At 39.2% G+C, this 23663-nt stretch overlaps 3 protein-coding genes and 2 long non-coding RNA genes across 12 annotated transcripts in view; 2 read left to right on the top strand and 3 right to left on the bottom strand.

Moving 5' to 3' along the window:
- The first annotated feature begins 616 nt into the window (after window positions 1-616).
- On the top strand, window positions 617-3594 carry LOC144197234 (uncharacterized). 3 transcript variants are annotated; one of them, XR_013326498.1, is made up of 7 exons: window positions 617-784; window positions 964-1056; window positions 2409-2723; window positions 2829-2892; window positions 3036-3130; window positions 3194-3350; window positions 3427-3594. It is a non-coding gene; the product is annotated as an uncharacterized LOC144197234 (long non-coding RNA). The 3 variants fall into 3 exon arrangements; XR_013326496.1 differs by lacking the exon at window positions 2829-2892; XR_013326497.1 differs by having other exon boundaries at window positions 2409-2892.
- A 247-nt stretch (window positions 3595-3841) lies between these two features.
- On the bottom strand, window positions 3842-6074 carry LOC144196912 (uncharacterized). The gene is made up of 3 exons (XR_013326414.1): window positions 5968-6074; window positions 4709-4786; window positions 3842-4616 (listed from the first exon to the last, which is right to left on the bottom strand). It is a non-coding gene; the product is annotated as an uncharacterized LOC144196912 (long non-coding RNA).
- Window positions 6075-6301: 227 nt separating this feature from the next.
- Window positions 6302-10579, bottom strand: cpox (coproporphyrinogen oxidase). The gene is made up of 7 exons (XM_077717519.1): window positions 9399-10579; window positions 8965-9108; window positions 8427-8537; window positions 8167-8308; window positions 7305-7523; window positions 7065-7169; window positions 6302-6998 (listed from the first exon to the last, which is right to left on the bottom strand). Exons 1-7 carry the CDS (start codon window positions 9946-9948, stop codon window positions 6914-6916), a joined length of 1356 nt encoding a protein of 451 aa, XP_077573645.1. The 5' UTR covers window positions 9949-10579; the 3' UTR covers window positions 6302-6913.
- Window positions 10452-15219, top strand: ccdc181 (coiled-coil domain containing 181). Of its 2 annotated transcripts, none has more exons than XM_077717518.1 (6): window positions 10452-10620; window positions 11619-11723; window positions 12178-13017; window positions 13539-13685; window positions 14421-14578; window positions 14658-15219. In XM_077717518.1, exons 2-6 carry the CDS (start codon window positions 11622-11624, stop codon window positions 14827-14829), a joined length of 1419 nt encoding a protein of 472 aa, XP_077573644.1. In that variant the 5' UTR covers window positions 10452-10620; window positions 11619-11621; the 3' UTR covers window positions 14830-15219. The 2 variants fall into 2 exon arrangements, with proteins under 2 accessions (XP_077573644.1, XP_077573643.1); XM_077717517.1 differs by having other exon boundaries at window positions 11616-11723.
- The window catches only part of p3h2 (prolyl 3-hydroxylase 2), a 35366-nt gene continuing 23883 nt past the window's right edge, over window positions 12181-23663 (bottom strand). For 3 of the 5 annotated variants that reach the window (XM_077717510.1, XM_077717511.1, XM_077717512.1), the window contains 11 exons: window positions 23243-23370; window positions 19687-19776; window positions 19396-19436; window positions 19111-19202; window positions 18832-18959; window positions 18314-18409; window positions 18060-18210; window positions 17248-17365; window positions 17054-17129; window positions 16288-16428; window positions 15965-16195 (listed from right to left, as the gene is read on the bottom strand). In XM_077717510.1, the coding sequence (XP_077573636.1) occupies window positions 16103-16195; window positions 16288-16428; window positions 17054-17129; window positions 17248-17365; window positions 18060-18210; window positions 18314-18409; window positions 18832-18959; window positions 19111-19202; window positions 19396-19436; window positions 19687-19776; window positions 23243-23370 (1154 nt within the window). In that variant the 3' untranslated portion in view covers window positions 15965-16102. Of the gene's footprint in view, window positions 14826-14885; window positions 15844-15964; window positions 16196-16287; window positions 16429-17053; window positions 17130-17247; window positions 17366-18059; window positions 18211-18313; window positions 18410-18831; window positions 18960-19110; window positions 19203-19395; window positions 19437-19686; window positions 19777-23242; window positions 23371-23663 lie in introns of those variants that run through there. The other 2 variants (XR_013326448.1, XR_013326447.1) reach the window with 2 other exon arrangements.

The raw sequence follows: 23663 nt of genomic DNA, 5'->3' as shown, positions 1-23663 counted from the left end.
GATAAATTCACAGGTACTACTACTTTCCCTCACAGGGTGGTGGCTCAGTGGGTAAGCCCCCAGACTCTCACCTCTGTAGTCCTGGGTTCGAATCTAAGTGCATGCAGAGATTTTCCCAATATTATTCAGGTAAATGAATGAGATAAATTTACAAGTACTACTGCTTTCTCTCACAGGGTGGTGGCCCAGTGGATAAGTCATCAGTCTCTCACATCTGTGGTCCTGGGTTTGAATCCAAGTGCATGCAATAATTTTCCCAATATTATTCAGGTAAAAGAATAAGTTCTACAATAAATGACTAAGTGTGATCTGGGTATGAAAAGAGACAAAGCAACAAATGCTACAGTTTAATATTGTGCTGGGTTCAATTCTCAGTGCCGGCAAAGATTTTCCAAATATTCAGTTAAAAAGAATAAGTTCAAATGCGTGTTTAAGTGTATAAGTATTCAGTGGTGGATGAAGCACTTTGTCCAAAAAAGTGTTTCACCCAATTTCCTTGGATAAAACGTTTCAACACCTATGCCGAAGGCATTTCGGAATATAACCTTTTACATACACACACACACACACACACACTGACTAATGCACGTTATTATGAAAACAATTTCTATTTTGTGTTTGTCTATGTTTAATAGGCGTGGCCGAGGTTAGAGTTCAAATAGTCGATGTGATGCAGCAAACTGGCGATTGAGACTGCACGGGCGTGCACTGCAGAGCTGCTCAGAGCTGACAATATGACGAAGAATGGCTGACAAACTTCTCACAAGACGTTGCTGCACATGTTGTATGTCGTCGTTTGGGGATTTCGAAGCCCCGGTTCTCATCTTATGAGTGATCGTTGACTTTAGCATGCTCCGTTAGCGTGATGCAGCCATGACAGCAAAATGTTTGCAAACAAATTGGCTGCATTGCGTTACCGATCGCTCTTTGTTTTAAAACTAATCATTCCTTTGTGTGTTTCAGTCCCTCAACGAGCACCACCGACTACTGGGAAACATCAAGAATGTCGCCGAAACGACCAGAAAGGATCAACTGGTCGACGCCATAACCAAGGGGGTATTTTTTGAATAGTTCCGATTTTCTCCGTTTAATATTTAAACTTCAGCTTTCAGTATTCAAGGATTTGCGCAATTGGCTCGTTTTTCATCATGATGCATTCAAATTTTGAATGAAATCAGTGGATAAGTCACCCACATAAATGCATTAGTGGATGCGAAAGGAATTAACAGCAATCCCTCGATTATCGCGGTTAATGTGGACCGTGATAAATGGAAAAACTGTAAAGTAGGGTCAACCCAATTGAATTTAATTAAAAAAATACTATAGTGGCAAGTGGGGTAGCTTCCGCTTGAGTTTCAGTGTGGCTTTTCACATTTTTTGAATTTTAAAAAAGTAATATGCCATGTAGTGGCACTAGGCACTTAAATAAATAATATAATTTTACCCCCTTAACTTTCTTTAAGACCTCAGGGTTAAACAGTAATCCCTCGATTATCGTGGTTATTGTAGAAAAGACATGGCTGCTATAAAGGAAAAATTTAAATTAGGGTCATCCCTATTGAATTTAATTTAAAAAACATATTATAGTGGCAAGTGAAGAGTAGCCTCTGCTTGAGTTTCAATGTGGCTTTTCACATTTTTCTGAATTTAAAAAGTAGTCTGCCATGCAGTGGCACTGAGCACTTAAATAAATTATATAATTTTAGCCCATTAACTTTCTCAAAGACCTCTAGGCTAAACGGTAATCCCTTAATTATCATGGTTAATGTAGACCAGACATGTTGCGATAAAGGAAAAATTTAAAGTAGGTTTATGCATATTGAATTTAATTTTTAAAATAAATACTATAGTGGCAAATAGAGAAGTAGCTTTTCACATTTTTCTGAATTTAAATAAATAATCTGCCATGTAGTGGAACCGCTAATATTTGATGGATTAAAACAATCATGTACTTTTACCCCATTAACTTTCTTAAAGACCCGAGGGCTTGGATCTTTTAGTTTTAAATGTGGTTTTGACAAAATATAAGTGAGGTATTCAACCAAAGTGCAAGGGTCATTTAAACGTATGGTAAAATAACTTTTCTTTTTAGGATATTTATTTTTTAAGAACGAATAGATTTGAAATGATTGACTGAAAAACACAAGGCAAAAGTAGTTGGCCCCAAATGTTTTATTTTTTTTCCAAGATAAAAGATTTCCCCAATTCTGGTAAAACCTTCCTTGCGAATGTATTTTTACTTGCCCATTTGCAAGGTTTTACCTTCTATTTTTTTTAAAAAAATGCATAGATTGATTCTGGTGTTACATCCAGCACTGATCTATGCATTTTTTCAAGATAAAAGTTAAGACCTTGCAAATGTTTTTTTTTACTTAACTTTGTTTATTGACCCTTTTTTTTGTTTCCAGAATTCCACCCAAGTCAAGATGGACTACACCAGTCCCCCATTTCAGACATTCTTCCTGATTCTGGTAAAACCTCACTTGCAAATGGTTGAGTAAAAAATATATTTGCAAGATCTTGCCTTTTATTTTGAAAAAAATGTGTAGATTAATTCTGGTGTAACATCCAGTGCTGATCTATGCATTTTTTCAAGATAAAAGGTAAGACCTTGTGAATATATTTTTTACTCAACCATTTGCAAGTGAGGTTTTACCTGAATTGGGAGAATTCCACCCAGGAGGCTACAGCACTCTTCAAAATAAAAGATCTCCCTGATTCTGGTAAAACCTAACCCTAAAAAAAATTGCAAGTTCTTGCCTTTTATTTTGAATAAATGCACACATTGGTCCTGGTGTAATAGCCAGCACTGATCTATGCATTTTTAGAAATAAAAGGTAAGACCTTGCAAATGAGGTTTTACCTGAATTGGGAGAATTCCACCCAAGACAGGTAAAACCTCACATGCAAGGTCTTGCCTTTTATTTTGGAAAAAAATGCATAGATTGGTGTTGGTGTAGAAGCCAGCACTGATCTCTGCATTTTTCAAAATAAAAGTTGTCCTAAACTTGATGTATTGACCCCTTGTTTTACAGAATTCCACCATTGAACAGATAGGCTCAGACGCCTTAATTTTTTTTCTCTGCCGGATGGTCAATGTGAAACAGTCTGACATTTTTCAAAATAAAAGGTAAGCCCTTCTCATTGGTTTTTTAACTAACTTTGTGCCTTAACCCTTTTTTTTGTTTTCCAGAATTCCACCAGGGGGTGGAGAAGAATTGATTTTTTACGATGCTGGACCAACAACGGGAACCAATCTACAAACTTTTTCAAAATAAAAGCTGGAGCTTTTATTTTCTGGATTTCCTGCTGGTGACAAGAGGAACTACTTCGTTTTTTCAAAATAAAAGGTGAGCCCTTCTCATTGTTTTTTGAACTAACTGTGTACTAACCCCCCTTTTTCAATTTTCGAATCTTCTCCACCAGAGGGTGGAGAAGATTCGATTTTTTACGATGCTGGACCAACAACGGGAACCAATCTACAAACTTTTTCAAAATAAAAGCTGGAGCTTTTATTTCCTGTTTTTCCTGCTGGTGACTGGAGGAATTGCTTCATTTTACTCAAGTTTTTCAAAATAAAAGCTTTTAAATGTATGCATGTGTTTTGTCTTTAAAAAAAGATGCAAGTCACAATCAAAGTTAAAATATTTTATTTATAAGTAAACATTTTAAATATGGAAAAAACACTTAGAAAAATAAAATAATAAAAACACAAAAAAAAGAACAAAAAAAAAGGAAAGTAGACACTTAGAAAAAAAAATGAACAAAAAAAAGGAAAATAAACACTTAGAAAAAAAAAAGTACAAAAAAATGAACAAAAACACTTAGAATATTTTTTAAAAAGCTGGGGGAAAAACACTTAGTCAAAAAAATTAGGGGCACAAACACTTAGAAAAAAAAGGAAAATAAACACTTAGAATATTTTTTTTAAAAAGCTGGAAAGACACTTTGGAAAAAAATTTGAACAAAAAAAGCTGGGGGAATGAACAGAATAAAAAAAAATAGAACAAAAAAGCTGGGAAAATATCCAAAAATCAGGGGAATATATATTAAGCATATTTTCTTTAAAAGCTGGGGGCACAAATAATATTTTAAAAAAAGGTTGGAGAAATAAACATTTAGAATATTTTTTTAAAGCCAAGGGGAATTTAACTTTTTTTTAATAGCGCAAGGAATAAACCATATTTTTAAAGAAAGTTGGAGCAGTTAACTCTTAGAATATTTTTTTTTAAAAGCTGGAGAAATAATATATTTAAGATTTAATTTTTTTTTAAAACCAAGGGGAGTAAACACTTGGAAGAAAGAATAAAGACTAGTCTTGTACTTGGGAAATTGACTTAAGAAAAATCTACTTAAATGAAGTTTCTAATCTTTAATAATATCCTTGTGGACTTTACCTATATAAGAAGTCCACAACACCAACTGATGTTCAGTGAAACCTCACCATAAAGATCAGATATCACATCATTGAGTTCCACAAGATTATAACGTTTAAAGCTTTTATTTAGTTTGGATGAAGACTTGGATACTTTGCAATAAACAAATACGTTAACCTTTGAGAAGCCTGCCAGTCACCTCTGAAGTGCAGATAAGTCACAAGTGACATGGACCTGGACCTGATGTGTACAAAGAAGAAGAAAACAAAACTTAATATAGAGAATCAAGATTCACCAAAAAGGCTTAATGTTTTTGTTAAAATTAATTTTACCTTGATCTGGCCCAATCTCCTCTCCTTTAACCTCGAGGGCGTGTGTTCTGGTCACTCTGGAAGAGCTGCATCCGGATGCTAAAAAGAGAGAACTTGATTTAACCAAACTAGTTGGGAGTTGCAAAACTATTATTGCAAGATGGAGAAATCTTACAACAAACTTAATAATATACAATCAAGATAATGAATGAAAATAAGTTAGTGAGTGCTACGTGCTATTCTTTTCCCTTTTTCAGACAAGGCGATTAAATATACACAGTAGCGATAACAGTTAGGACAGTGCTTCTCAATTATTTTCTGTTAGGCCCCTCCTAGCAAGGGGAAAAACTATTTGCGTGACTATAAATAAAATCATTTTATAAAATTGTTATAAGTACAACATTTTATCCTTATTAACATTAAAGAAAAGGAAAAAAAGAAAGAAAGTCAAACAAACAAAGAATAACTATTAAATCTTGTTTTAAGTCTGCAACAGAAAAGATTTTAAGTGCATCAATGCCTGAAATAAAAAATAAATGAGCGCCACGGCCAGCTACTGTAGTGGATGCGCAATTACACTTTATACTAGTACGGCCAAATAAAATCCTGTTCCCCAGGGTTAAAAAACTTAGTAATATACGATCAAGCTAATAAATGAAAATAAGTTAGTGCGCCGTGCTGTGCTTTTCTTTTCCCTTTTTCAGACAAGGCGATTAAATATACACAGTAGCAACAACAGTTAGAAGAAAGTAGAGATAACTATTTTTGCATCAATAATGTTGAGTGAAATCAGAACAATTAAAAATTGAGGTGGGTAGTACAGATAAGGCGAATAAATATACACAGTAGCGATAACAGTTAAGAAAGTTGACATAACTATTTTTGCATCAATAATGTTAAGTGTGAAATCTGTTTACATACAACACAAGTCGTGCCACTTGATGTCATCTACCCATCAAACTAACTATACTTACGTTGACATCGCGACTTTGTTTGATTAGATTAAAAGTATTTCTACACGACGGAATAATGGACAGAAAACGGACAATACGATTAAAGCCAAATGAAAAGTGTCGTCGTGTCACTAATGCTAAAATAGCTAGTCAGATGCGGCACACATCTGGATAGGAAAAGGATCTCAAACTTCAATTGTCGACGGTGTGTTGAAGCTGGCATTAAAGTAACGGATTAACCGGCGTTTGGGGCTCAATCGATTACTAATAAGTCTCACGATGGCGAGATAAAACGCACTTAAGACCGTAAAACGCAAGAGAACTTACCTCGTTCGGATGCACGTGTCTAGACCGCCGGAAGAGAAATGGCTTCCTGAAAGAATGAGGTACCGCGCATGTGCCAAATTTAAACAGCTGGTTGGCCTACGCACAATAGCTGTTTTTTGTTGTTGCAGCCAACAACTACTGCCCTCCTGTGGCGTGGCGTAATTTTTCAATTACCACGTTCATACAGTAAAGTGAGGATCTTGCTGCTCATCTATAGAATTCCCCTATACATCAATAAAAATACCAATCAAAAATACTTACATCTAAAACTCCCTGATAACCAGGATGATAAAATCCATTTTTCCTATGCAGGAAAGAAAAACAAGTTATCTGGTGGTGGTTTAGATATAATTTATTAAAAAAGAAACCCAACAATAACTCTGTGTTCTTTTTTTTTTTTTTACATAATGATCAAGGATTTTTATTATCGTAGACTCTTTCATCAGTTTCAGGTTCATTACAGAAAATGTTTATAGTACAGCGTTGTTCAATGTCTCCTCATTGCTTTAATAATAATAATAATAACTTCCTCAGGAGTGCTGGTCACATATCTGTACAATATGATTCTATTTTTTTTTCTCTTTAATCTGTACAATTTTGTGTAGTCATTTAAAAAGGCTGTCAGCAATTAAAGAAGTCACTGAGACATGTTAAAGACATCATTATGATTATTGACAGGTTGTTATTTGTCATAGGGAATTTGTATGTCACGAATCCTTGCATATAATCTTTCAATCCATGTCACGGTTAAATGTCATAGGAACCTTCAATCAATATTACAATCATCAGTGTCACCACCATCATAGAGCCAATAGGAATATGTATGTCCTTTGAAATGCACTTGTTAATGTTTTACACAACTTTATTTTTATTTGTCACCATTTCTGTACAGATTAAAAGCCATTGTTTTCAACCAAGTGCAAGGTGGATACTGACATGATGGTGTTCACACCCACTCCTTTGGGTTCCGTAGCACCTCCAGCATCTCGGCCTCTCGGGTACCGAGGGCGGGCTCGTGCATGTACTCCCACCTGGGGGAGGAAGGTTGATTAAGCGACACTCGTAGCCAGTGTTGACGCCACTGTTGTGACGCTTACCTGGCAGTGAGCGGGAGAGACATGAGGATGCTCTCGATTCTGGATCCTGGCGTGGCCAAGCCGAACTTGACGCCTCGGTCGTACACCAAATTGAACTCGACGTACCTGAAGCGCATAATCTCACAGTTAAGCATGTACAAACATTGTTCCTAAATATTGTCATGATTCACTGGACAATCAGGGAATTGATCAACACAGTCTTTTGTTCAGGAAAAATGCATTACTATACATAAGACTCACCTTCCTCGTCGCAACTGCTGCCAGTCCTTCTCCTCAACGGTGAACGGATCATTGAGATGTTTGTAAACGATGGGCAGGTAACAAGGCACCACGGTGCGAGCGCAGCTTTTGACGAAGCCGAACGCCTCCTCCTGACTGGGACCGTCCAGGTCGTCGAAAAAGATCCCCCCGATGCCTCGAGTCTCTCCTCTGTGGCGGACGTAGAAGTATTTGTCACACCTGAAAGAGTATAGTTCAAGGTTGTGATCACGTGTGGAAATAGTGAAGCTGTACAAAAAGATCATTCTTTGCACATCATAAGTCACACTATATTGTCACTCTGACCTTCAACAGTTTGTTATGTTGTGTTTTTTTAGCCTATAGTTGTCCAAAAACTTTAAATAGGATGCATTACCAGGTCCTTATTTTGTACCTATTACTGTATAATGTTGTATAACTGAGGTTAAGTCTCACTTGAGTATTATAAGCATGCTCAACCAAACTATGAAAAAAGTGTGATTTATAGTCCAGAAAATGCACTATAACCTAAAAAAAAAAAAAAAAACAACAACCCAGGCTGTTCGTGGTTGTAGACAAAAAAAAATGCATATTTAAGCTGCACTTAAGTATTAGTCGTAGAATTAGGCTGCCAAACTACGAAAAACTCTGACTTATACTCCGGAAAATAAGGAAATTGTCTTTTGATGCTGTACACAATAAGCTGTTGATTAAAAGTGATACTTGGTCGAGAACAGTCACTCATTAAAGCACATCAGATAAGCACACTCTTAACGGTCTTTTCCTCCAGGCTTGTCTTATCGACGATGCAGTACGGAAACGCCCTTCGCATCCCATGAAATGACGCCACACCCTCACTCAGTACCATTTCTTAAAGTCGGGGTAGTATTGCGAGTGGTGCTTGTCACAGGCCTCCTTCAGTGTGCCGTGAAAGTGAAGTGCATCTTCTTTACTGACGTAGACGGGAGTCAAGTCGGTGCCGCCGCCGAACCACCACTGTTTGGATCCTGCCACGCGCACGCGAGGGAGGACACAAGGGTTATGATTCATTCATGAGCTCAATGGAGTCCCGGATACCGAGACACGGCCGCCGACGTCGGCGAGCGGACGAAGGCGCGCACTCACCGTCTTCCTCCTCGATCTCAAAGTATCTGTAGTTGAAGTGCACTGTGGGGATGTACGGGTTCTTGGGGTGGATTACGGAGCTCACGCCCATGGCGCAAAAAGGCAGTTTCCCTAAAGAATGCAATTCAAATATCAGTTAAAAGACCAACACCATGTTGAAAAATAAATTATGGAACACTGCATTTGCGCGTTTGTGAGGACACACAGTATAAATAGCCTATAAATAGCAATACCCATCAATTTGATACCTAGATAGCTGTTACATCAAAAAAATGTTTCAATATACTTTATAACAAGAAATGTGGCATGTTAAAATGCATAAAAATATCTTTATAGTATTTATAGTTTATTTATTATGTGATTAATTTCATAAAACGGAGCCCACCTACAAGGTCATTAGCTAACACTCTCCAAACAAAATCCCGTTCTTCAGGACTGCCATGCAAGTTATTTTATTTGATTTCAGTTTTAGTTGACAGTAGTCGACCTGTTTGACAGTTAGACATGTTGAAATATTCCTTCGGGCGAAAATGCTCACCATCTTTCCCTTTGAGGACCTTTCCCCTGCTCCTCATCTGCTTGGCTGCCTCTTCAGTCAAGTTTCCAAACACCACTGACACGTTGACGCCAGCTTTCTCAAACAATTTTCCATCCTGCATCACGCAGCTGATTCCACCACCACCTGAAAAACAAACCCTACACAGCTTCATGCATGCAATCATGATTGTAAAATTGAGAAATGGCGGCCCTCGAGGACTGGATTGGCCACTCCCTGCTCTAAATTGTCCTCTAGGTATGAGTGTGAGCGTGAATGGTTGTGTGGGTGTGCCTGTAGTTAGCTCCAGCACCCCGCGAGCCTTGTGAGGATAAGCGGTTGAGGAAATGAATCATTGAGCAATTTGATGCAGAAATGTCCCCATTTATGAGTTGCGGACATGTCAAAGTCACTCACCACACACCAATGCATCCTACCTTCTTCTCTTTCCCACCGATTCACCATGAACGTCCCACCGTCCACCTTCTCCAAAGCTTTACAGAAGTCAGCCTGCGTCTCCATGATGAGCATCTCCATCCTGGTGCACATCTCCCCTTTCCGTCCTTGCAGGACGGCGATGTCAGTGACTGGTGGGGACATGAAACCCCGGCATCGTGCCAATATGTCCCCTTCGTCTTGGTCCTTTTCTTCGGCCCTTCGTGGTACCAGAGTCGCCATCTCGGCCCGCTGGAAGTGATTGGCGCTGACTAAGAAGCCCCCCAATGCAGCGGCTGCGGTGACTGCTGCAGCCCCTTTCAATGCCAGCATTACGCGGCCGCTGTTTCGTGCGCCGGCTTCCGACCTGCCTGAACTCCCCCGGGACATGAACCGCACTTCGGTAGTCCTGGACAACCATGCCGGTGGCAAGGGACGTTTGTGAGGAGTAAACGACGAGTGGCTGTCTCGAGTAAAGCTTTTTAAATTATAAATCAAACATCGCCTAGACGCAGCATGTGCTGTATTCTTAACAAATACGACAGTGGCCATGTTTTGGAGAAAAGTCACAATTTCTTGGCCCCAAACGGATGTTTTCGTGGTAATCGAGCGTGAACAAACTAGCGAAACATTATCAGAACTTGAGCATTGCTGATAAGAGTTTCACACTAAACAGCACTTAGTTCCGTGTTATTGAAAGAGGGATTTATGGGTAGAATAGTTTTCTACGTCCAACTTGAACTAAGCTGTAACTGATATTCAGAACTCAGAGTCCCAGAAAGCTTTGCGAATAAACCAACGTTGCGTTCAATGACTCCCGTTCATCCTGACACTTTTTTTTTTTTACAACTCACCGCCCACTTGATAAACCGATACTCAGATAGACAGTCAGACATATTAAAGATAATTCTGTAAATTAAACAAATGCAATTTTACAACTGCATTGCAATGCTGGGATTCTTTTTCACTAATTTGACCACCAACTACTGCTGAAATATTATTGCGATCTCTACGCATGCGCGAGTGTAAATGTTGTCAGTCTCTATGGCAACGGGACAGCTAATGCTTTTAAGGTTGTAGACAGCGAGAGATTATGTGCACAGGTGTCGCCCCACAGACTGACAGGAAAGCTGTGTGCATGTGACATTTTAGATGGTGCACAATTGCACGTTTGCATGTTTGCTTTCGCTTTTAAAACTCCGAACGCAGGAATAAGAACCAGCGGTGAGTTGGACAAGCGCTTATTTTAAAAAAATCATTTTGTTACGAGTCAAATCTTTGCATGGCCCACCGTTGAACTTTTAATGACATCATATGCTGCCAGTTTATTTATATGTTTTGATCAAAACGAGGCTGATACGTGAAACATTCTCCAAAAATAATGTTTTGACAGTGATTGCACAACCTTTATAACTCTCAAAACTGAATACTTACTTATTTGACGTTCTGAACGATTTATGATTTTTAAGTAAACACACTTTATAACAATTTATAAATACTAAAAGCAACAAAATCAAAACTAAACTATTAAAAGTTATTAATAATGATAATTAATTTCATTTACAGCATATTCTATTTGGTTATCTAAAATATACAATTAAATAAAGCCTCCTCACCTCACTATTTCTATTATTACTTCTACTACTACTACTATAGTTACTACTATCTTTACAACTATTAAAAATGTATGTACATTTTTTGAAATTCAGTAGTTTTCACAAAATTAAAGTCCAACTATCACACGTTTTTATACACCAATTAATTGATTGATGGATTCTTGTTAAAGAGTAGTAAACAATACACTATCAAGACTTACATAGATCCAGAACTATTTAAAAAAAAAAAAAAAAACTTTTGTCATGCCTCTGCATAGTTGAAACTGATGTAAACAAAGGCAGGGATTCCGGCACAGAATATACGGAAAGTACAGTCCTGGAGACTCGTTGACTACATCGCAGCACATAGTTGGAAGTGAGTCAGAATACGAATTAAGTAATTAATTCCGGGAAGAGTACCATACAGGTTCAAACCGGGTTTAGAATCAAAATAACATGGCGTAGGTCAGTGAGAGAATCTACGTGAAGTGGATTCAATCCACATTAATTGAGGACCAGTTTTGAATATGTCTTGCTGGACCAATACCGCTTATGATAAGCACTATAGGAGTACATGAATGTATTTCAATACACATATGTTATCATTTGGCTTTCTCCTTGCAGTAGATCATGAGTGAAGTGGCTTGCCAAAAATCGGGGGAGGAATATGAGGATGACTTTGAGAAGGACCTGGATTGGCTGATCAGTGAGGAAAGTCGGGCCGAGGCCCAAGTAAGTGAAACCCTACTGCTCACATACTGTACTGTAGTAATGACATCCTTTCACTGTGTTGCAATATTTATAAACATGCTCATAACATGTACCATGGGCATACAGTCAATGTAGTTTGGAATATACTACTGTAATATTATGGGACAATGAACCATCACATAGACAAACACATTTTACCTCAGAAAAAAATGTCACTATAGATCACAAAAAACTTCACAACCAATTGTTTTGAAGAGCATTTCTTTGTTCCACCTGTCACCTAAAAATAGCCAAAACCCCAATCTAAAGGCCTCTGAAAAGAATTAAACAACAATATTCTAATGTTTGTAGGAGGCTATGTGACAGTATTTCATTCTTTAAGACAAAGAAAAAATACATTGAACAAATAGTATTTGAATGACCGGACACATGCTCCAGTGTTGTTGTTTTTTTCTTACAAATTTCCTTGGCACAGGGTCCTGAGTATGAAGACATTGAGGCGGACATCGACAAAGAGTTGGCCAACGACGAGAAACAGCAAGAAGAGAAGAAAGGAAACAACAACTGGAGCAAGCAGGAAGATGATGACGAGAGGTGGCCCACACCCATGGACCCACTTGAGTACGACTCTGATGGAGATGGCCTTAATAAGTCCTTTCAAACCACACCGCACCCTTTGGGTGTCGGCGAGGAGACAGAAGATGAGAAGAAGTACGTCCTCGACAAGATCCAGCGAGCCAACAAGGAGCTACGGGGTCAGGACGCTCCAGATTTGCGCCGGAGGCGGCGCCTTCAATTCAAAGAGAGTCTAGTTACCTTGGTGGTGCCTCCTCCGATGACGTTTGAAAATGACGCTGGGGAAATGGAAGTGGCAGGAAGGTTGTCTGAGCTGAAATTGTCACCTCGAGGGGATGATACTGGACATAAGAAAGATGACGGGCCAAAGGATGGAAGAATCCTTGTGGAAAAAGATGGCCGGTTTGATCTCGTCAGTCTCAAGGAGGTGGAAAATCAAAGCCTCCTCCCTCCAATCGTACAATATCATTCTGGCAAGAGCTCCACGTCCACCTTTTCGTCATGTTACTCTTCCAGAACTTCTCCCTCCTTCCAGAAGTCTGAGCCACTCCAAACTCCCAGACCTCCCCTAAGGCCCCGCTCAGCCTGTCAAAGCTACAGAGGAGTGCTGAGGAGAGGCACCAAACGGCGGGTGCAGTCAGCCAGCGGGACGCTATCCCAGCCTACCTTCAAGCTCTCGCTGCAGCAGAAGGAATTGCTGCAGAAGGGCCAGGAGAGGAAAGAGAAAATGGCCAGAGAGGTACTTAATTTTAGGAAGGATATGAAGTGCGAATGGGAAAAACTATGCCAGGAAATGACACTTAATTTGGGCACGATTGTTTATTCAAAGTAAAAAAAAAACAATGGCCTGTATCTCCAAAAATACTTCAATTACTTCAATCTAAGGGTAACAATGCCACATCAGTCCTTAGATCACTTTAAATAATGTCATTAGTGTCCAGATTTCATCAGATGATGAGAAAGCTACTCACATATTCACACAGGGGGTGCTGGAGCCTATCCCAGCTAACTACGGGCACCAGGCTGAGGACACCGTGAATCGTAGGGGCAGTTTAGAGTTTTCAACGAGCTTACACTGCATGTCTAAGGGATGTGGGAGGAAACCGGAGTACCCGGAGAAAACCCATGCAAGCCCGGGAATAACATGCTAACTCCACACAGTGAGGACCGACCTGGGATCGAACACTAACACTAGCCACTGGTCCATCGAGGTGCCCTACTCGTAATCTGTCCTTAGTTTTTCCAAATGTGTGATGTTAGGCCGAACAGAGGAGGCTGGAGGAAGAGGAGCAGAAGAGGAACGATAACGAGCTGGCTTTCAAAGCCTGGTTGATGAAGAAGAGAGAGCAGTTGCAGCATGAGAAGAGAATCCAGAGAGCCCAGGAGATGGAAAGGATGAATTCTCAGGTCAATCCCACCTAGTGGTCAGACCAGTGCCCTTAACATCCATTCCTTTTATCCCCCCTTATGCCCTTACCACCATAATACTTTTCATTTGGAACAATACCATACAAAAATGTAACTAAATGTACACACCAATGCTCACCCCCCACCACAATAATAATGATTTACGTGGACCAACTAAGTGCGAATATATAGGCTGCTGAATTAAGAGAAAATTGGACCTTTATAAATCCATTTGATTAGATTAGAACTTGATTTCATCCCATATTTGGGAAATTTCTTGGTTGTAGTAGCAAGACAGACAAAAGACACAAGACATTCTAGATCCAGGTAAAAAAAACTGGAGCCACGCACTTGAAGTCCACAAGGTGGGGATACTACTACATACTACTACATTCTGCCAAATGAGACTGCACATTTGTTTAGCACACTTTATCTACAGTTATGTGCTTTTTTTTGTAAGGATAACTGCACTTTTTGCCTGAAAAGAGAGCTCCTCATTACCCTGACTGTCATTTTGTAGTATATGTGTATGTAGTTGGCAGATAGAAAATACATTAGTTGTGTGGTTAGAAGTCAGAACTAGTAAGGACGCCACAAAAATTGCGGTTATTTCCCTATACTATTGCGACAGGGCTTGGAACTTATCAACTGCAATAAACGAGGGGCCACTGTATATCAGTTGCATCAAGAAAAATGTCAATGAAATTATTGTTAAACCTTTGTTTGTGGAAGCAGAGGGACTCCAGCGTAGCAGAAGAGGCCTTCCGGCAGTGGCTGCGGAGAAAACAGGAGCAGCAGCAGCGAGAGAAGGAGGTGGTACAGCTGAGGAAGTTAGAGGAGGATTGCGGTTATCTTATGCACAGCAGAGAGGAGTGTGAACGTGCCTTTAAATTGTGAGAGATGGAGATTTTCTTTTTTTTTTTGCCGTGGTTTGGGCACATGGCAACGTTTGACTGGTATTTCTTCCCTCAGGTGGCTGACCCGAAAGCGGGCGGAAAAGCGTGCAGAGCAGCAGGCGGCTCGGGAACGCTCGCGTAGGTTCGCCCAGGAGGAACGGCGTGCACGGCGTATGCGTGAATTGTTGTGCATTGCCAGCGACACCAGGGCCTTCCGCTTCACCGATCAGCTGACCTGTCATTACTGAAAACATGTATTTTGTCCATCGTCCCATTACTATCCTCTTTAGGGTCCTCTTTTAATGTATTTTTCTTTTTTTTTTAACTTTGCAGTTGTTTTCTTAAAGTATATTCACCACAGTGACCTCTCAGCCTACACGTGTACATTACATGTAGGTTTTCAACTTGGACAAACCCCCGCGACCCTTGTGAGGATAAAGGTTAGGGAAAGTCAAACTTGGACAAAACAGCAGCATTATGCATCTTAAAAAAGCTGATTTATGTTGACATGATATTTCCTGATTTATCGGCGACTATACTGTACAAATATGTATAAAATATAGACTTTACATTAAATCTATCACTTTCTCTTGCATCTGTAAATGAATAAAGCAAATAAAATGTTATACCGATAGTAACATTCTTTAATTTATTCGAGCCCATAAAACATAGTTTTGTGCATTTCATCATTAAATATCAGTGAAAACAAAAGTACAAACTCTCCAAATCATTATTAAAGCTCTCAGAAGAACAATCAATATTCTATTCTCCCACTTAAATTTACAGTGCATGACTCTGTCTATCACTTATATATCAACATTTTTTTAATAAAATATCATATTCCTTGAAACAGGAATGATTGATCTTTTATAATAAAAAGCTTCCCATATTAAAAGCAGACAGTGGTGACAGCAGCTGTCTGCGTATTCAATCATAAATAAAACGACAATACAAAAAAAACCCCAATCACATTCCCCCAAATTTGACAGCTGTACCGAGTGCATGATGATTATAAATAGATATAATATGCAAAATGAATCGTGCTACTAGTTCAAATCTAAATACGAACAAAAACAGTGCACCGTCTACTTCGAGGACAACAATTACTGGCATGGAAGTGATAAAAACAAACCAACTATTTTGACATGGGCAGTACCTGCTTTTCAGTATGACTGACCTGTAAGCAACTTTCAATGTCATTCAGGACCATGGATAGCGTTTATCTTGATAAAGCCAAAAATGTTGACCTCAAAAGTGACAACCTAAAGCAGGAAAAAAAATCTTATTGATACTTTCACAGATCAGTGAGACAAAAAAACCCCAGCAAAACCCCAACACTCGAGCGCAACCCCCCCCCCCCCCCCCCCCCCAACCCCAACACACACACACACACACACAAATAATCCCAATGTTTTCATACCTGCTCTGGAAATAGTATAAAAATAGATTTGCTTCTGATTCAAAGATAAAAGTCTGCAATAAATAAAAGTCGACCACAAACAGCGTACAAAGAAGCTACTTCTACAATTCATCTTTGGGGTTGATGTCAAGGCCGTGATCTGGTCCAGACTGTGTGATCAAGGTCTGAATCAGCTCATCCGCCTGCAGTCTCTCCTGCGCCGAACGAAACACGCACAGTCAGAATTTCGGACAAGTTTGCAGCTTAGCACTTATAAGGACAGCATATAAAAAAGGAAAGATCGTACCAATTCCCTGAAGAGCGGGTCAAACGTAAACCATAACGCTACAGCGCATCTTCGCCCATTGGTGACAGCCTTCACGCCGTGTGGATTTTCCCCACCAGAGGAGAATGCCACCACTCTGCCACACTTGGGTTTTACTGTTGCCTGGAAGCCAAAAATAACATCAGCATAATGTAAATTAAGTCTTTTTTTCTCATTTAATAGCCAAATGCCCCTTTTATTTTCACAAAACATTGGCACTAACTCCTTCCCCGCATTTACAGCCGATTCTGAAGCAACACCAAAAACCCATATCACGCAAAATTGTATTTTGGGTAGCCGCCGATAAATTCACGGTTCCCCAAAATAGCAGTTTTGACCAAAAAAAACACATTTCTTAATTAAACCCTAAGAGCATTACTCCTCAATTAACAATGTGACAAAAAAATCTCCATTCAGTCCTGTTAACATTCAACTAAGAATCTAACTTTTCAAGTTAAATCTGTTCCACTCACTCATTTCCAAAAACAAAAATAATGGGACAATTCCAACAAAACACATTAAACCCCTCTCGGTCAACATTGTTGAATTCCACCATTCAAATTGGACTTAACTAAGATTCAATATTACTCACCGCTACTGCTGACCTCATTTTAATGCCATCCCACTAATTTAAACGCTAAAACTTTAAACTCAACCAAATTCGCAAAGGTCGTCATCAATGCTTCATTAAATTGAAAGTTTGCTTAATAATAATAATAATAACACTTGGTCATAAAAAGCAACTTACTGTGACCGTTTTGGTGTCCATCTCCGTGAAAATGAACTCGCCACCTTCAAAGTCTCCATTGAGGTAAAGTAGTGCACTGAAAAGAATGGCAAGACAACACAAAAGGTCAGTAAGCGTGTTGTATGTTGACGCATCATCAGTCACTCACACACACACACACACAGTATGCAACTTAGCATAAAAGTAGACATTACCTGTAGTCCCTTTCTGTGCGCGCTGGGCTCTCCCTCCAGCATTCATTGGCCTCGGGATCCAGTAGGCAGTTGTCAGCATGGATGGGATGACTCAGGTCATTCCTGTGCTCCTGCTGGCCTATTATGTCAATATATAATGACATTTTGAAATATGAAATAGAATTAAAGAAATACACTGAAGGTTGTGGAAGCTGTAAAAAAATGCATCAGGCTACTTTTATTTTGTATTTTGTCATTAACAGGCTTAGTTATATTGATGAATGATGAACAATATTTAAATTTGCAAAGAACGTTCGGGCCATTTTTTTAAACACTTATTTATGAACAATTAATTTGATAACTTTGACCTGCAATACATTTGCATTACAAATTTTACTAGTGCCTTTTTCCATGTTACAATAAAGGCAAATATAACTTACATATATAAATTCTAGCCTTACCTTGCTTGACACACACTTTTGCAATTTATGAGTTTTTACAGACAGAGACAATCAAATAAAAGATTAAACTCATTTAAATCAGAAAACTATGTTTTATTTTTACCTCATTAGTTATTTTGAAGATGTCATGCGTTTTTGTTTAGATTTTATCAAGTAAAATTCACCCCAAAATACAAAAAATAAATAATTTTCCTTTTATGTTGTGCTTTTATTTTGGCTAATGCGACTTAATAGTCTGAAAAATATGGTAAATACTTGACGTCTGAATACATGACTGCATTAACCAATGTTCTTCTTTGTAAAGACCGGATGGTCTGCGACAAGCCATGTATATTCATTAAAGTGTTCAAAAGAAATAAGCAAACAACTGACCTGTGATGGCCGTGCGGCACACCAGGTGCGTGTAGGAAAAGTGTAGGGTGGTGTTGAGCATGAAATACGACGCCACGATTTTCCTAACTCGCTCACTGGCGTCGTAGAAGAGGTGAGCATTTTTCATGGGCACCCTGCCCTCGTAGCCATACTGTGGAAGGAAAGCCAGGCTTCATGAGAGTTTGAATGGTGAAAAAGGAAGCGTTCACATGAAAAATGTAACATTATGTCAATGTTTTGTGGCATCTGTTCACCTGCAGGGCATTCAGGACGGATGCTCCTTCAAACCTCTCATTAGGGGTGTGAGGATACGTCCTGCCTTCGTAGCCGTTTCCTGCCTCCGTGATGATCTACAAGTTGTTAAAAGTTCCAAGATAAAGCATTCCGTCTATTTTCCTTCTCGTATTTTCCGGACTATAAGTGGCATTTTTCTTCATAATTTAGCGGCCTATTGTTCTCCATTCAATATTTTTTTTTTCTTTAAAGTACATTTGCTACGATTGGCTGGCCACCAATCTTGGGTGTTTCCCCATCTGGTGCCTGTAGTTAGTTGGGATGGGCTCCAGCACCCCCAGCCACCCTTGTGAGGATAAGTGGTTCAGAAAATAACTGAATGAAAGCATGAGTGTTCTTGGTTTCTGATCAAATTAAAAATCGCCCTCCCTAAAATGCAACATTTAGTCAGAAAATGATGTTGTTTTTTTAACATATTTATACAATTGTAGAAGTTCTAAAAATATGATATATTTAGCTCTCAGTTTAATATCCTTACCTCTGCCAGTTCCTGGAGCTCTGCACATTCATTCTCGCTTACAACATGATCCAGCAGCACTCGTTGGGTCCCATTCAATTCTGCCGCGTTGTGCACCAGCTGCACATGGTCGTGCAGCAACGGCCCCCCTGCAGAAGACAAAAACCCCGCTTTCGTCTATGCAGAGGACACAAACCCGCTTTCGTCTATGCAGAGGACACACACACACACACACACGCTTTCCTCCAAAGCTCGTTAGTACAGACTGGGAAGCGTTTGGGAGAGAGACAGAGACATTACCTTCTTTGAGAGATTGGGATTTATCCACATTGACGTTCTTCTTCTCTGAGAGGGGAACATACTCCAGCCCACCATCAGTACCGGATGGAATCCTGCAGAAGAAAACAAACAAAAACAAAAATTCAAAGATGATCTACATTTTTTTAAATGGAAACTTGCATTTGATGCACCACTATGTCATGCAAGATGGTTGGACTGTACAGAGGAACCAAAAAAAAAAGTGAAATTCATATTTATTTATGATCATTTCCATCTATCTAGTGGGGGTGTGAAACCAAATGTCACCTGGTGGAGTCGTCTCTCCCACCCGAACTGCTCCAGTAATTCTGCAAAGAATACAAAATGTGAGTTTAAAACTAGGACGAGAAAGCTCATAATATGACCAGTAGATGTCGCTTTTAACTTAACAAAGAGTAAAAGTTGCAAATTGAGTCCCAGAAAAACACAACAAAAAACAGTTTTAACCTTCACACAGGTTTTATTAGTATTTGAGGACAACTATGATGAGCCCAAATAGATAAAACTTCATCTGTAGTATTTATGTATTGATTTATATTAGTTTGGAGAATTACAAACCCCTTCAGTGAAGTCCACACCCATGGTTTGGCTTCCAATCAGAAGGAGCTCCGATTCTTGTTTGTGTCTGCTTAGATAGCGTGTAACCACCTGGAGACAGAAAAAACATTGTTTTTAATTAGAGGCGGAGAAGCATAGCAGTACTATTATGACCTTATACTTTTATAATGAAAATAAACGGATTACACTTCATTCAATTCACTTAGTTTGGACTTAATTGAACTTCATTTCCACATGAAAGAAGTCAATGTTCAAGTACTTTGTGACTTTTGAGTGCTTTCATTGTCATTAAACAAGTATAACAAGATTTAAAGCTTTAAAGAAATGTTTTCTTTTTCCTAACAATGAATAGAGTTCAATTAGAACTGTCATCTAATTGGTCTTCTTACACAACTGGTCGCCTAGTGACCAGTTGAAACCCTAACAACATCGAACAAAGTTCAAACAAACATAGCACAATGTTTCCAGTTGAGAAAAAGGCCATTTCAGTTCCTCCTAGGAAAGTTCACATGGATTTAATGTCTATCGCCATCAATGGCAGGCAAAGAATTACATTTTCGAAGTTTGATTTGTTTTTACAGTCGCATGGAAGGCAAGACAAAATGCTCCGCGGGCATAAATTGTTCACTGACTGGAACCTTCGCAGTGTGGCTGTAAATCTCTCTTTCTCATCCCCGTCTGCCACTGTTTTATTCGCGCTTTCTGACCGGATTTCCAACTTATACGCTAGAGGAGAATAGCGCTTCCCCACCAGCTGGTGTTGGCTTTGCATTCAACAGATTGGGACAGACTGGAGGAGACTGTTTACTTTTGCTTTCCTCACGCATACTCTGAATGAGAAAGGAAACATTTTTCAAATTCTCCATTAAATCAGACAACATAATGATTTTTTTTTTACCTTGTTGCTATTTTACAGCACATACACAGATACCAAAAACGCAGACTTCCTAAAATACTGCATCTACTGTACTTTACGAGAGCAGAAGGGCTGTAAATAGAGTCCCGACTAGTTTGAAGTAGTCTAAAGAAGAACATTAGAGGTCACCCCATGGTGCAATGGTTCTTCCGATTGGCGTTAGTGCGGGCAGTCCAGGTTCGATTCACATTCGGTGGAAGTGTGATTGTGAGAGTGAGTGGACGTCTGTGTCTGTGTGTGCCCTATGACTGACTGGCGACCAATCCAGCCCAAAGAAAGTTAGGTTAGGCTCCAGTAAACTTATGCAACCCTTTTGTGGATGGGGCGGTGTGCAGAATGAATGAAAAAAAAAAACTACATGATGACAGTTATGCTGCGATAACCCATCTGGGTAGCATTATTATGCCTTTTATGATATAGAAAGGAAAAACGGTTGCGCATTCAGAGATATTTCCATCTGAAAAAAATGTAATCAGCTTAAAAATGAAGGATATATTTTTCTTGTGTCGCAAGACTGTTCCATTTCTGAATTTATTTTGATCCACTTCAGGTGGAGACTGTTTTTGGCAACATTTTAGAGATTTAAATCTCAGTATTTTCATATGAAAGTTGGGATTTGAGCTATTTTATCAAAATCCTGCTTAACTGGAGTCTTTGCCACGTTGGCAAAAAAGGTGAATGATCGACAGCCAATAAAGCTTTTATTAAAGTTCACATAGGGCACTTTATGGGTGGCATATTTTGACTGACAATTTCCTAAAATGGAATAAAACAACCATGCCAGCTCCTGTTCAACAAGTAGCTTTTTCTTTTACATCAGGATCGAAAACAGCTGCCAAATTGTTCCAGCGACGTCTGTGGGTTTGCCCTTTTTTTTAACTTTTCCCTCCGTGGTAAGTGCCTAAAAGGCAGCATTATTTGGCCTGGCACTAACACTTAAAGCCTTGAAAATGACCTTTCTGATGAGGGAGTAAAAGACCTTTGAGTTGCACTATAAACTTTCTCGATTGGACGGAATTGAAAGGCTTAAAAAAAAAAAAAGAAAGATAGTAGATACACACTTTAATGAGTAGCAGGCTTTCTAGGAAAAAGAGGTCTTAGAATTGACTTTCCGAAAGCATCTTAGGAAAGCTTAAATATTAGCAGTGGGCGAACTAATATAACCAAATTGGATGTAAATATATGTAATGCTGTACATGTTTGGCATGAAAGCAAAGAAAGGCGTTTTCTGGTCAAAGAAAGAAATATGTTGTCATAAATATGTTGACATAAAAGTTGGCAAATACTTCCAGCTGAGAGCAGAAAAGAATTACTGCTACAAGTGAAAAACAAACTATAAAAAGGAAACTTCTGCCAGATGGTGAGTACTGATCCCATCCAAGAAACACAACAGATGTACTCATGACTCCTGTCGTCCCCTTCATACTACTTAAATCGACACTTTTCCACGAGGGGCTTGCTCCCCCACCCCTTGCTGAATATCTTCTTTCGGTGCCTACGCCCCAGGTCAGATGATCAGACCGATATTGAATTAAAAACATAAAGTCTGAGCCTGTAATTCAATCAGGCTGTTAGTAAAGGGCGAAGCAAATGGCTGGACGTTGGTGTGCCAATAAATATCTGCTCTTAAATTAAAAAGGAAACGGAAAATCAAACCGATTAGAAATGTCTGCCATTGAATGTTGAAGCTGTTCTATTTGCGGTGTTTTTATTCTTCTATTGCAAGGGTCGGGAACTTTTTGGGCAAAGAGAGACATAAACCATTTATATTTTCTAATGTTATTCCTTGAGAGCCATATTCCGGATTTATAAGTTAAAATACAAGTAAATGGCTGTCTTTTATTTGATTTCATCAGTTTTAAAGTGGAAAAAAGAGAATAATTTTGACAACCAACACTGTTACGCAATTGCTAATCAATGAGAGTATGAATTCTAGCAGAGTCTAATGCAAAAAAAAAAAAGAGGATTAAAGCAGCATCGGACGTAGTATCTCAGTTCTGTCACCAACGGTTTCAGTATTTTAGCTCACAGGTTAGCAAAGAGCCAGATGCATCCATCGAAAGAGCCACATGTAGCTCCCGAGCCATTGGTTCCCTACCTCTGTTCTACTGGTTCTGGCAAATGTTGAAACTGTTTATGGCAGAAGGACAGTATCCAAACAGATCGGGCATTTAGGGGGTTAACCTCCTAAAACCTGGTGTCCAAGTGTTTTGGTTGTCACGCGACTACAATGTTAAATTTTGGACTATAACGGCCTGGCATCCATTTATGTGGGCAGCATTTTTCTCAGAAACGACATCATGTAAAAAGATCATTCTTAGTTTTTACACTCACTGGGTACCTAAGTAACAAAGAGAAAGTAAAATGCATGCCTTGCAAAAGTTTGGATCTTAGGAGGTCAATTTAGTTGACGGAATAGTAATATGAATCTGGCAATACTCAAAACATTGCTATGGTAATCATTTCCTGAGTGTGTCTGTATCACTTCCTGTTCTTGCGGTCTGTGTCCACGAGCAGATCTTTGGTGGTCATTAAAAAATGCCTTGTAGAATTTTGTCTCGATCTCAATCTGGGGTCTTATGTTTGACACTCTCTAGTATTATGTACTAGAGATCATAACTCAAACAGAATCTTTCTTACCTCTCGTGGTTCACCTTCATGTCCCAGAATTTCTTGATAGAAGTTGACATTCTCTGTCATGAACTCTTCCCCCTCATGGAACAAAAGGTAGCTGAGCGCACACTGCAACGCCTCCTCCATTCTTTCCGCTAAAAAAAAAGAGTTTAAGTGAAACCGGAACAACATGAGACAGATCTCTGCTGGATTCGTCAAAATGCCATGTCCTGAGGAGGGGATGTGGGAAAGAAAACCCACCATGACGCCATCTGACTGACATTTCCAAACCATCAGTGCTATCAAGCACACGCTTCTTAAGAGTGTGAATAAAAGGGCACTTAACCACAGAGTCAAGTCACGCTTACGTTAGCCCCCCCGAAGAAGACGTACGTGCGCCTTCTACTCATCAGTGCGTGTACGATCACATTCTTTCCAAGCTTGTAAA

The sequence above is a fragment of the Stigmatopora nigra genome, chromosome 5 (assembly GCF_051989575.1).
Source record: "Stigmatopora nigra isolate UIUO_SnigA chromosome 5, RoL_Snig_1.1, whole genome shotgun sequence".
NCBI classification, from domain to species: domain Eukaryota; kingdom Metazoa; phylum Chordata; class Actinopteri; order Syngnathiformes; family Syngnathidae; genus Stigmatopora; species Stigmatopora nigra.
Note: the sequence above shows the minus strand (reverse complement) of the source record. Positions and strands in the feature narration are given on the sequence as shown.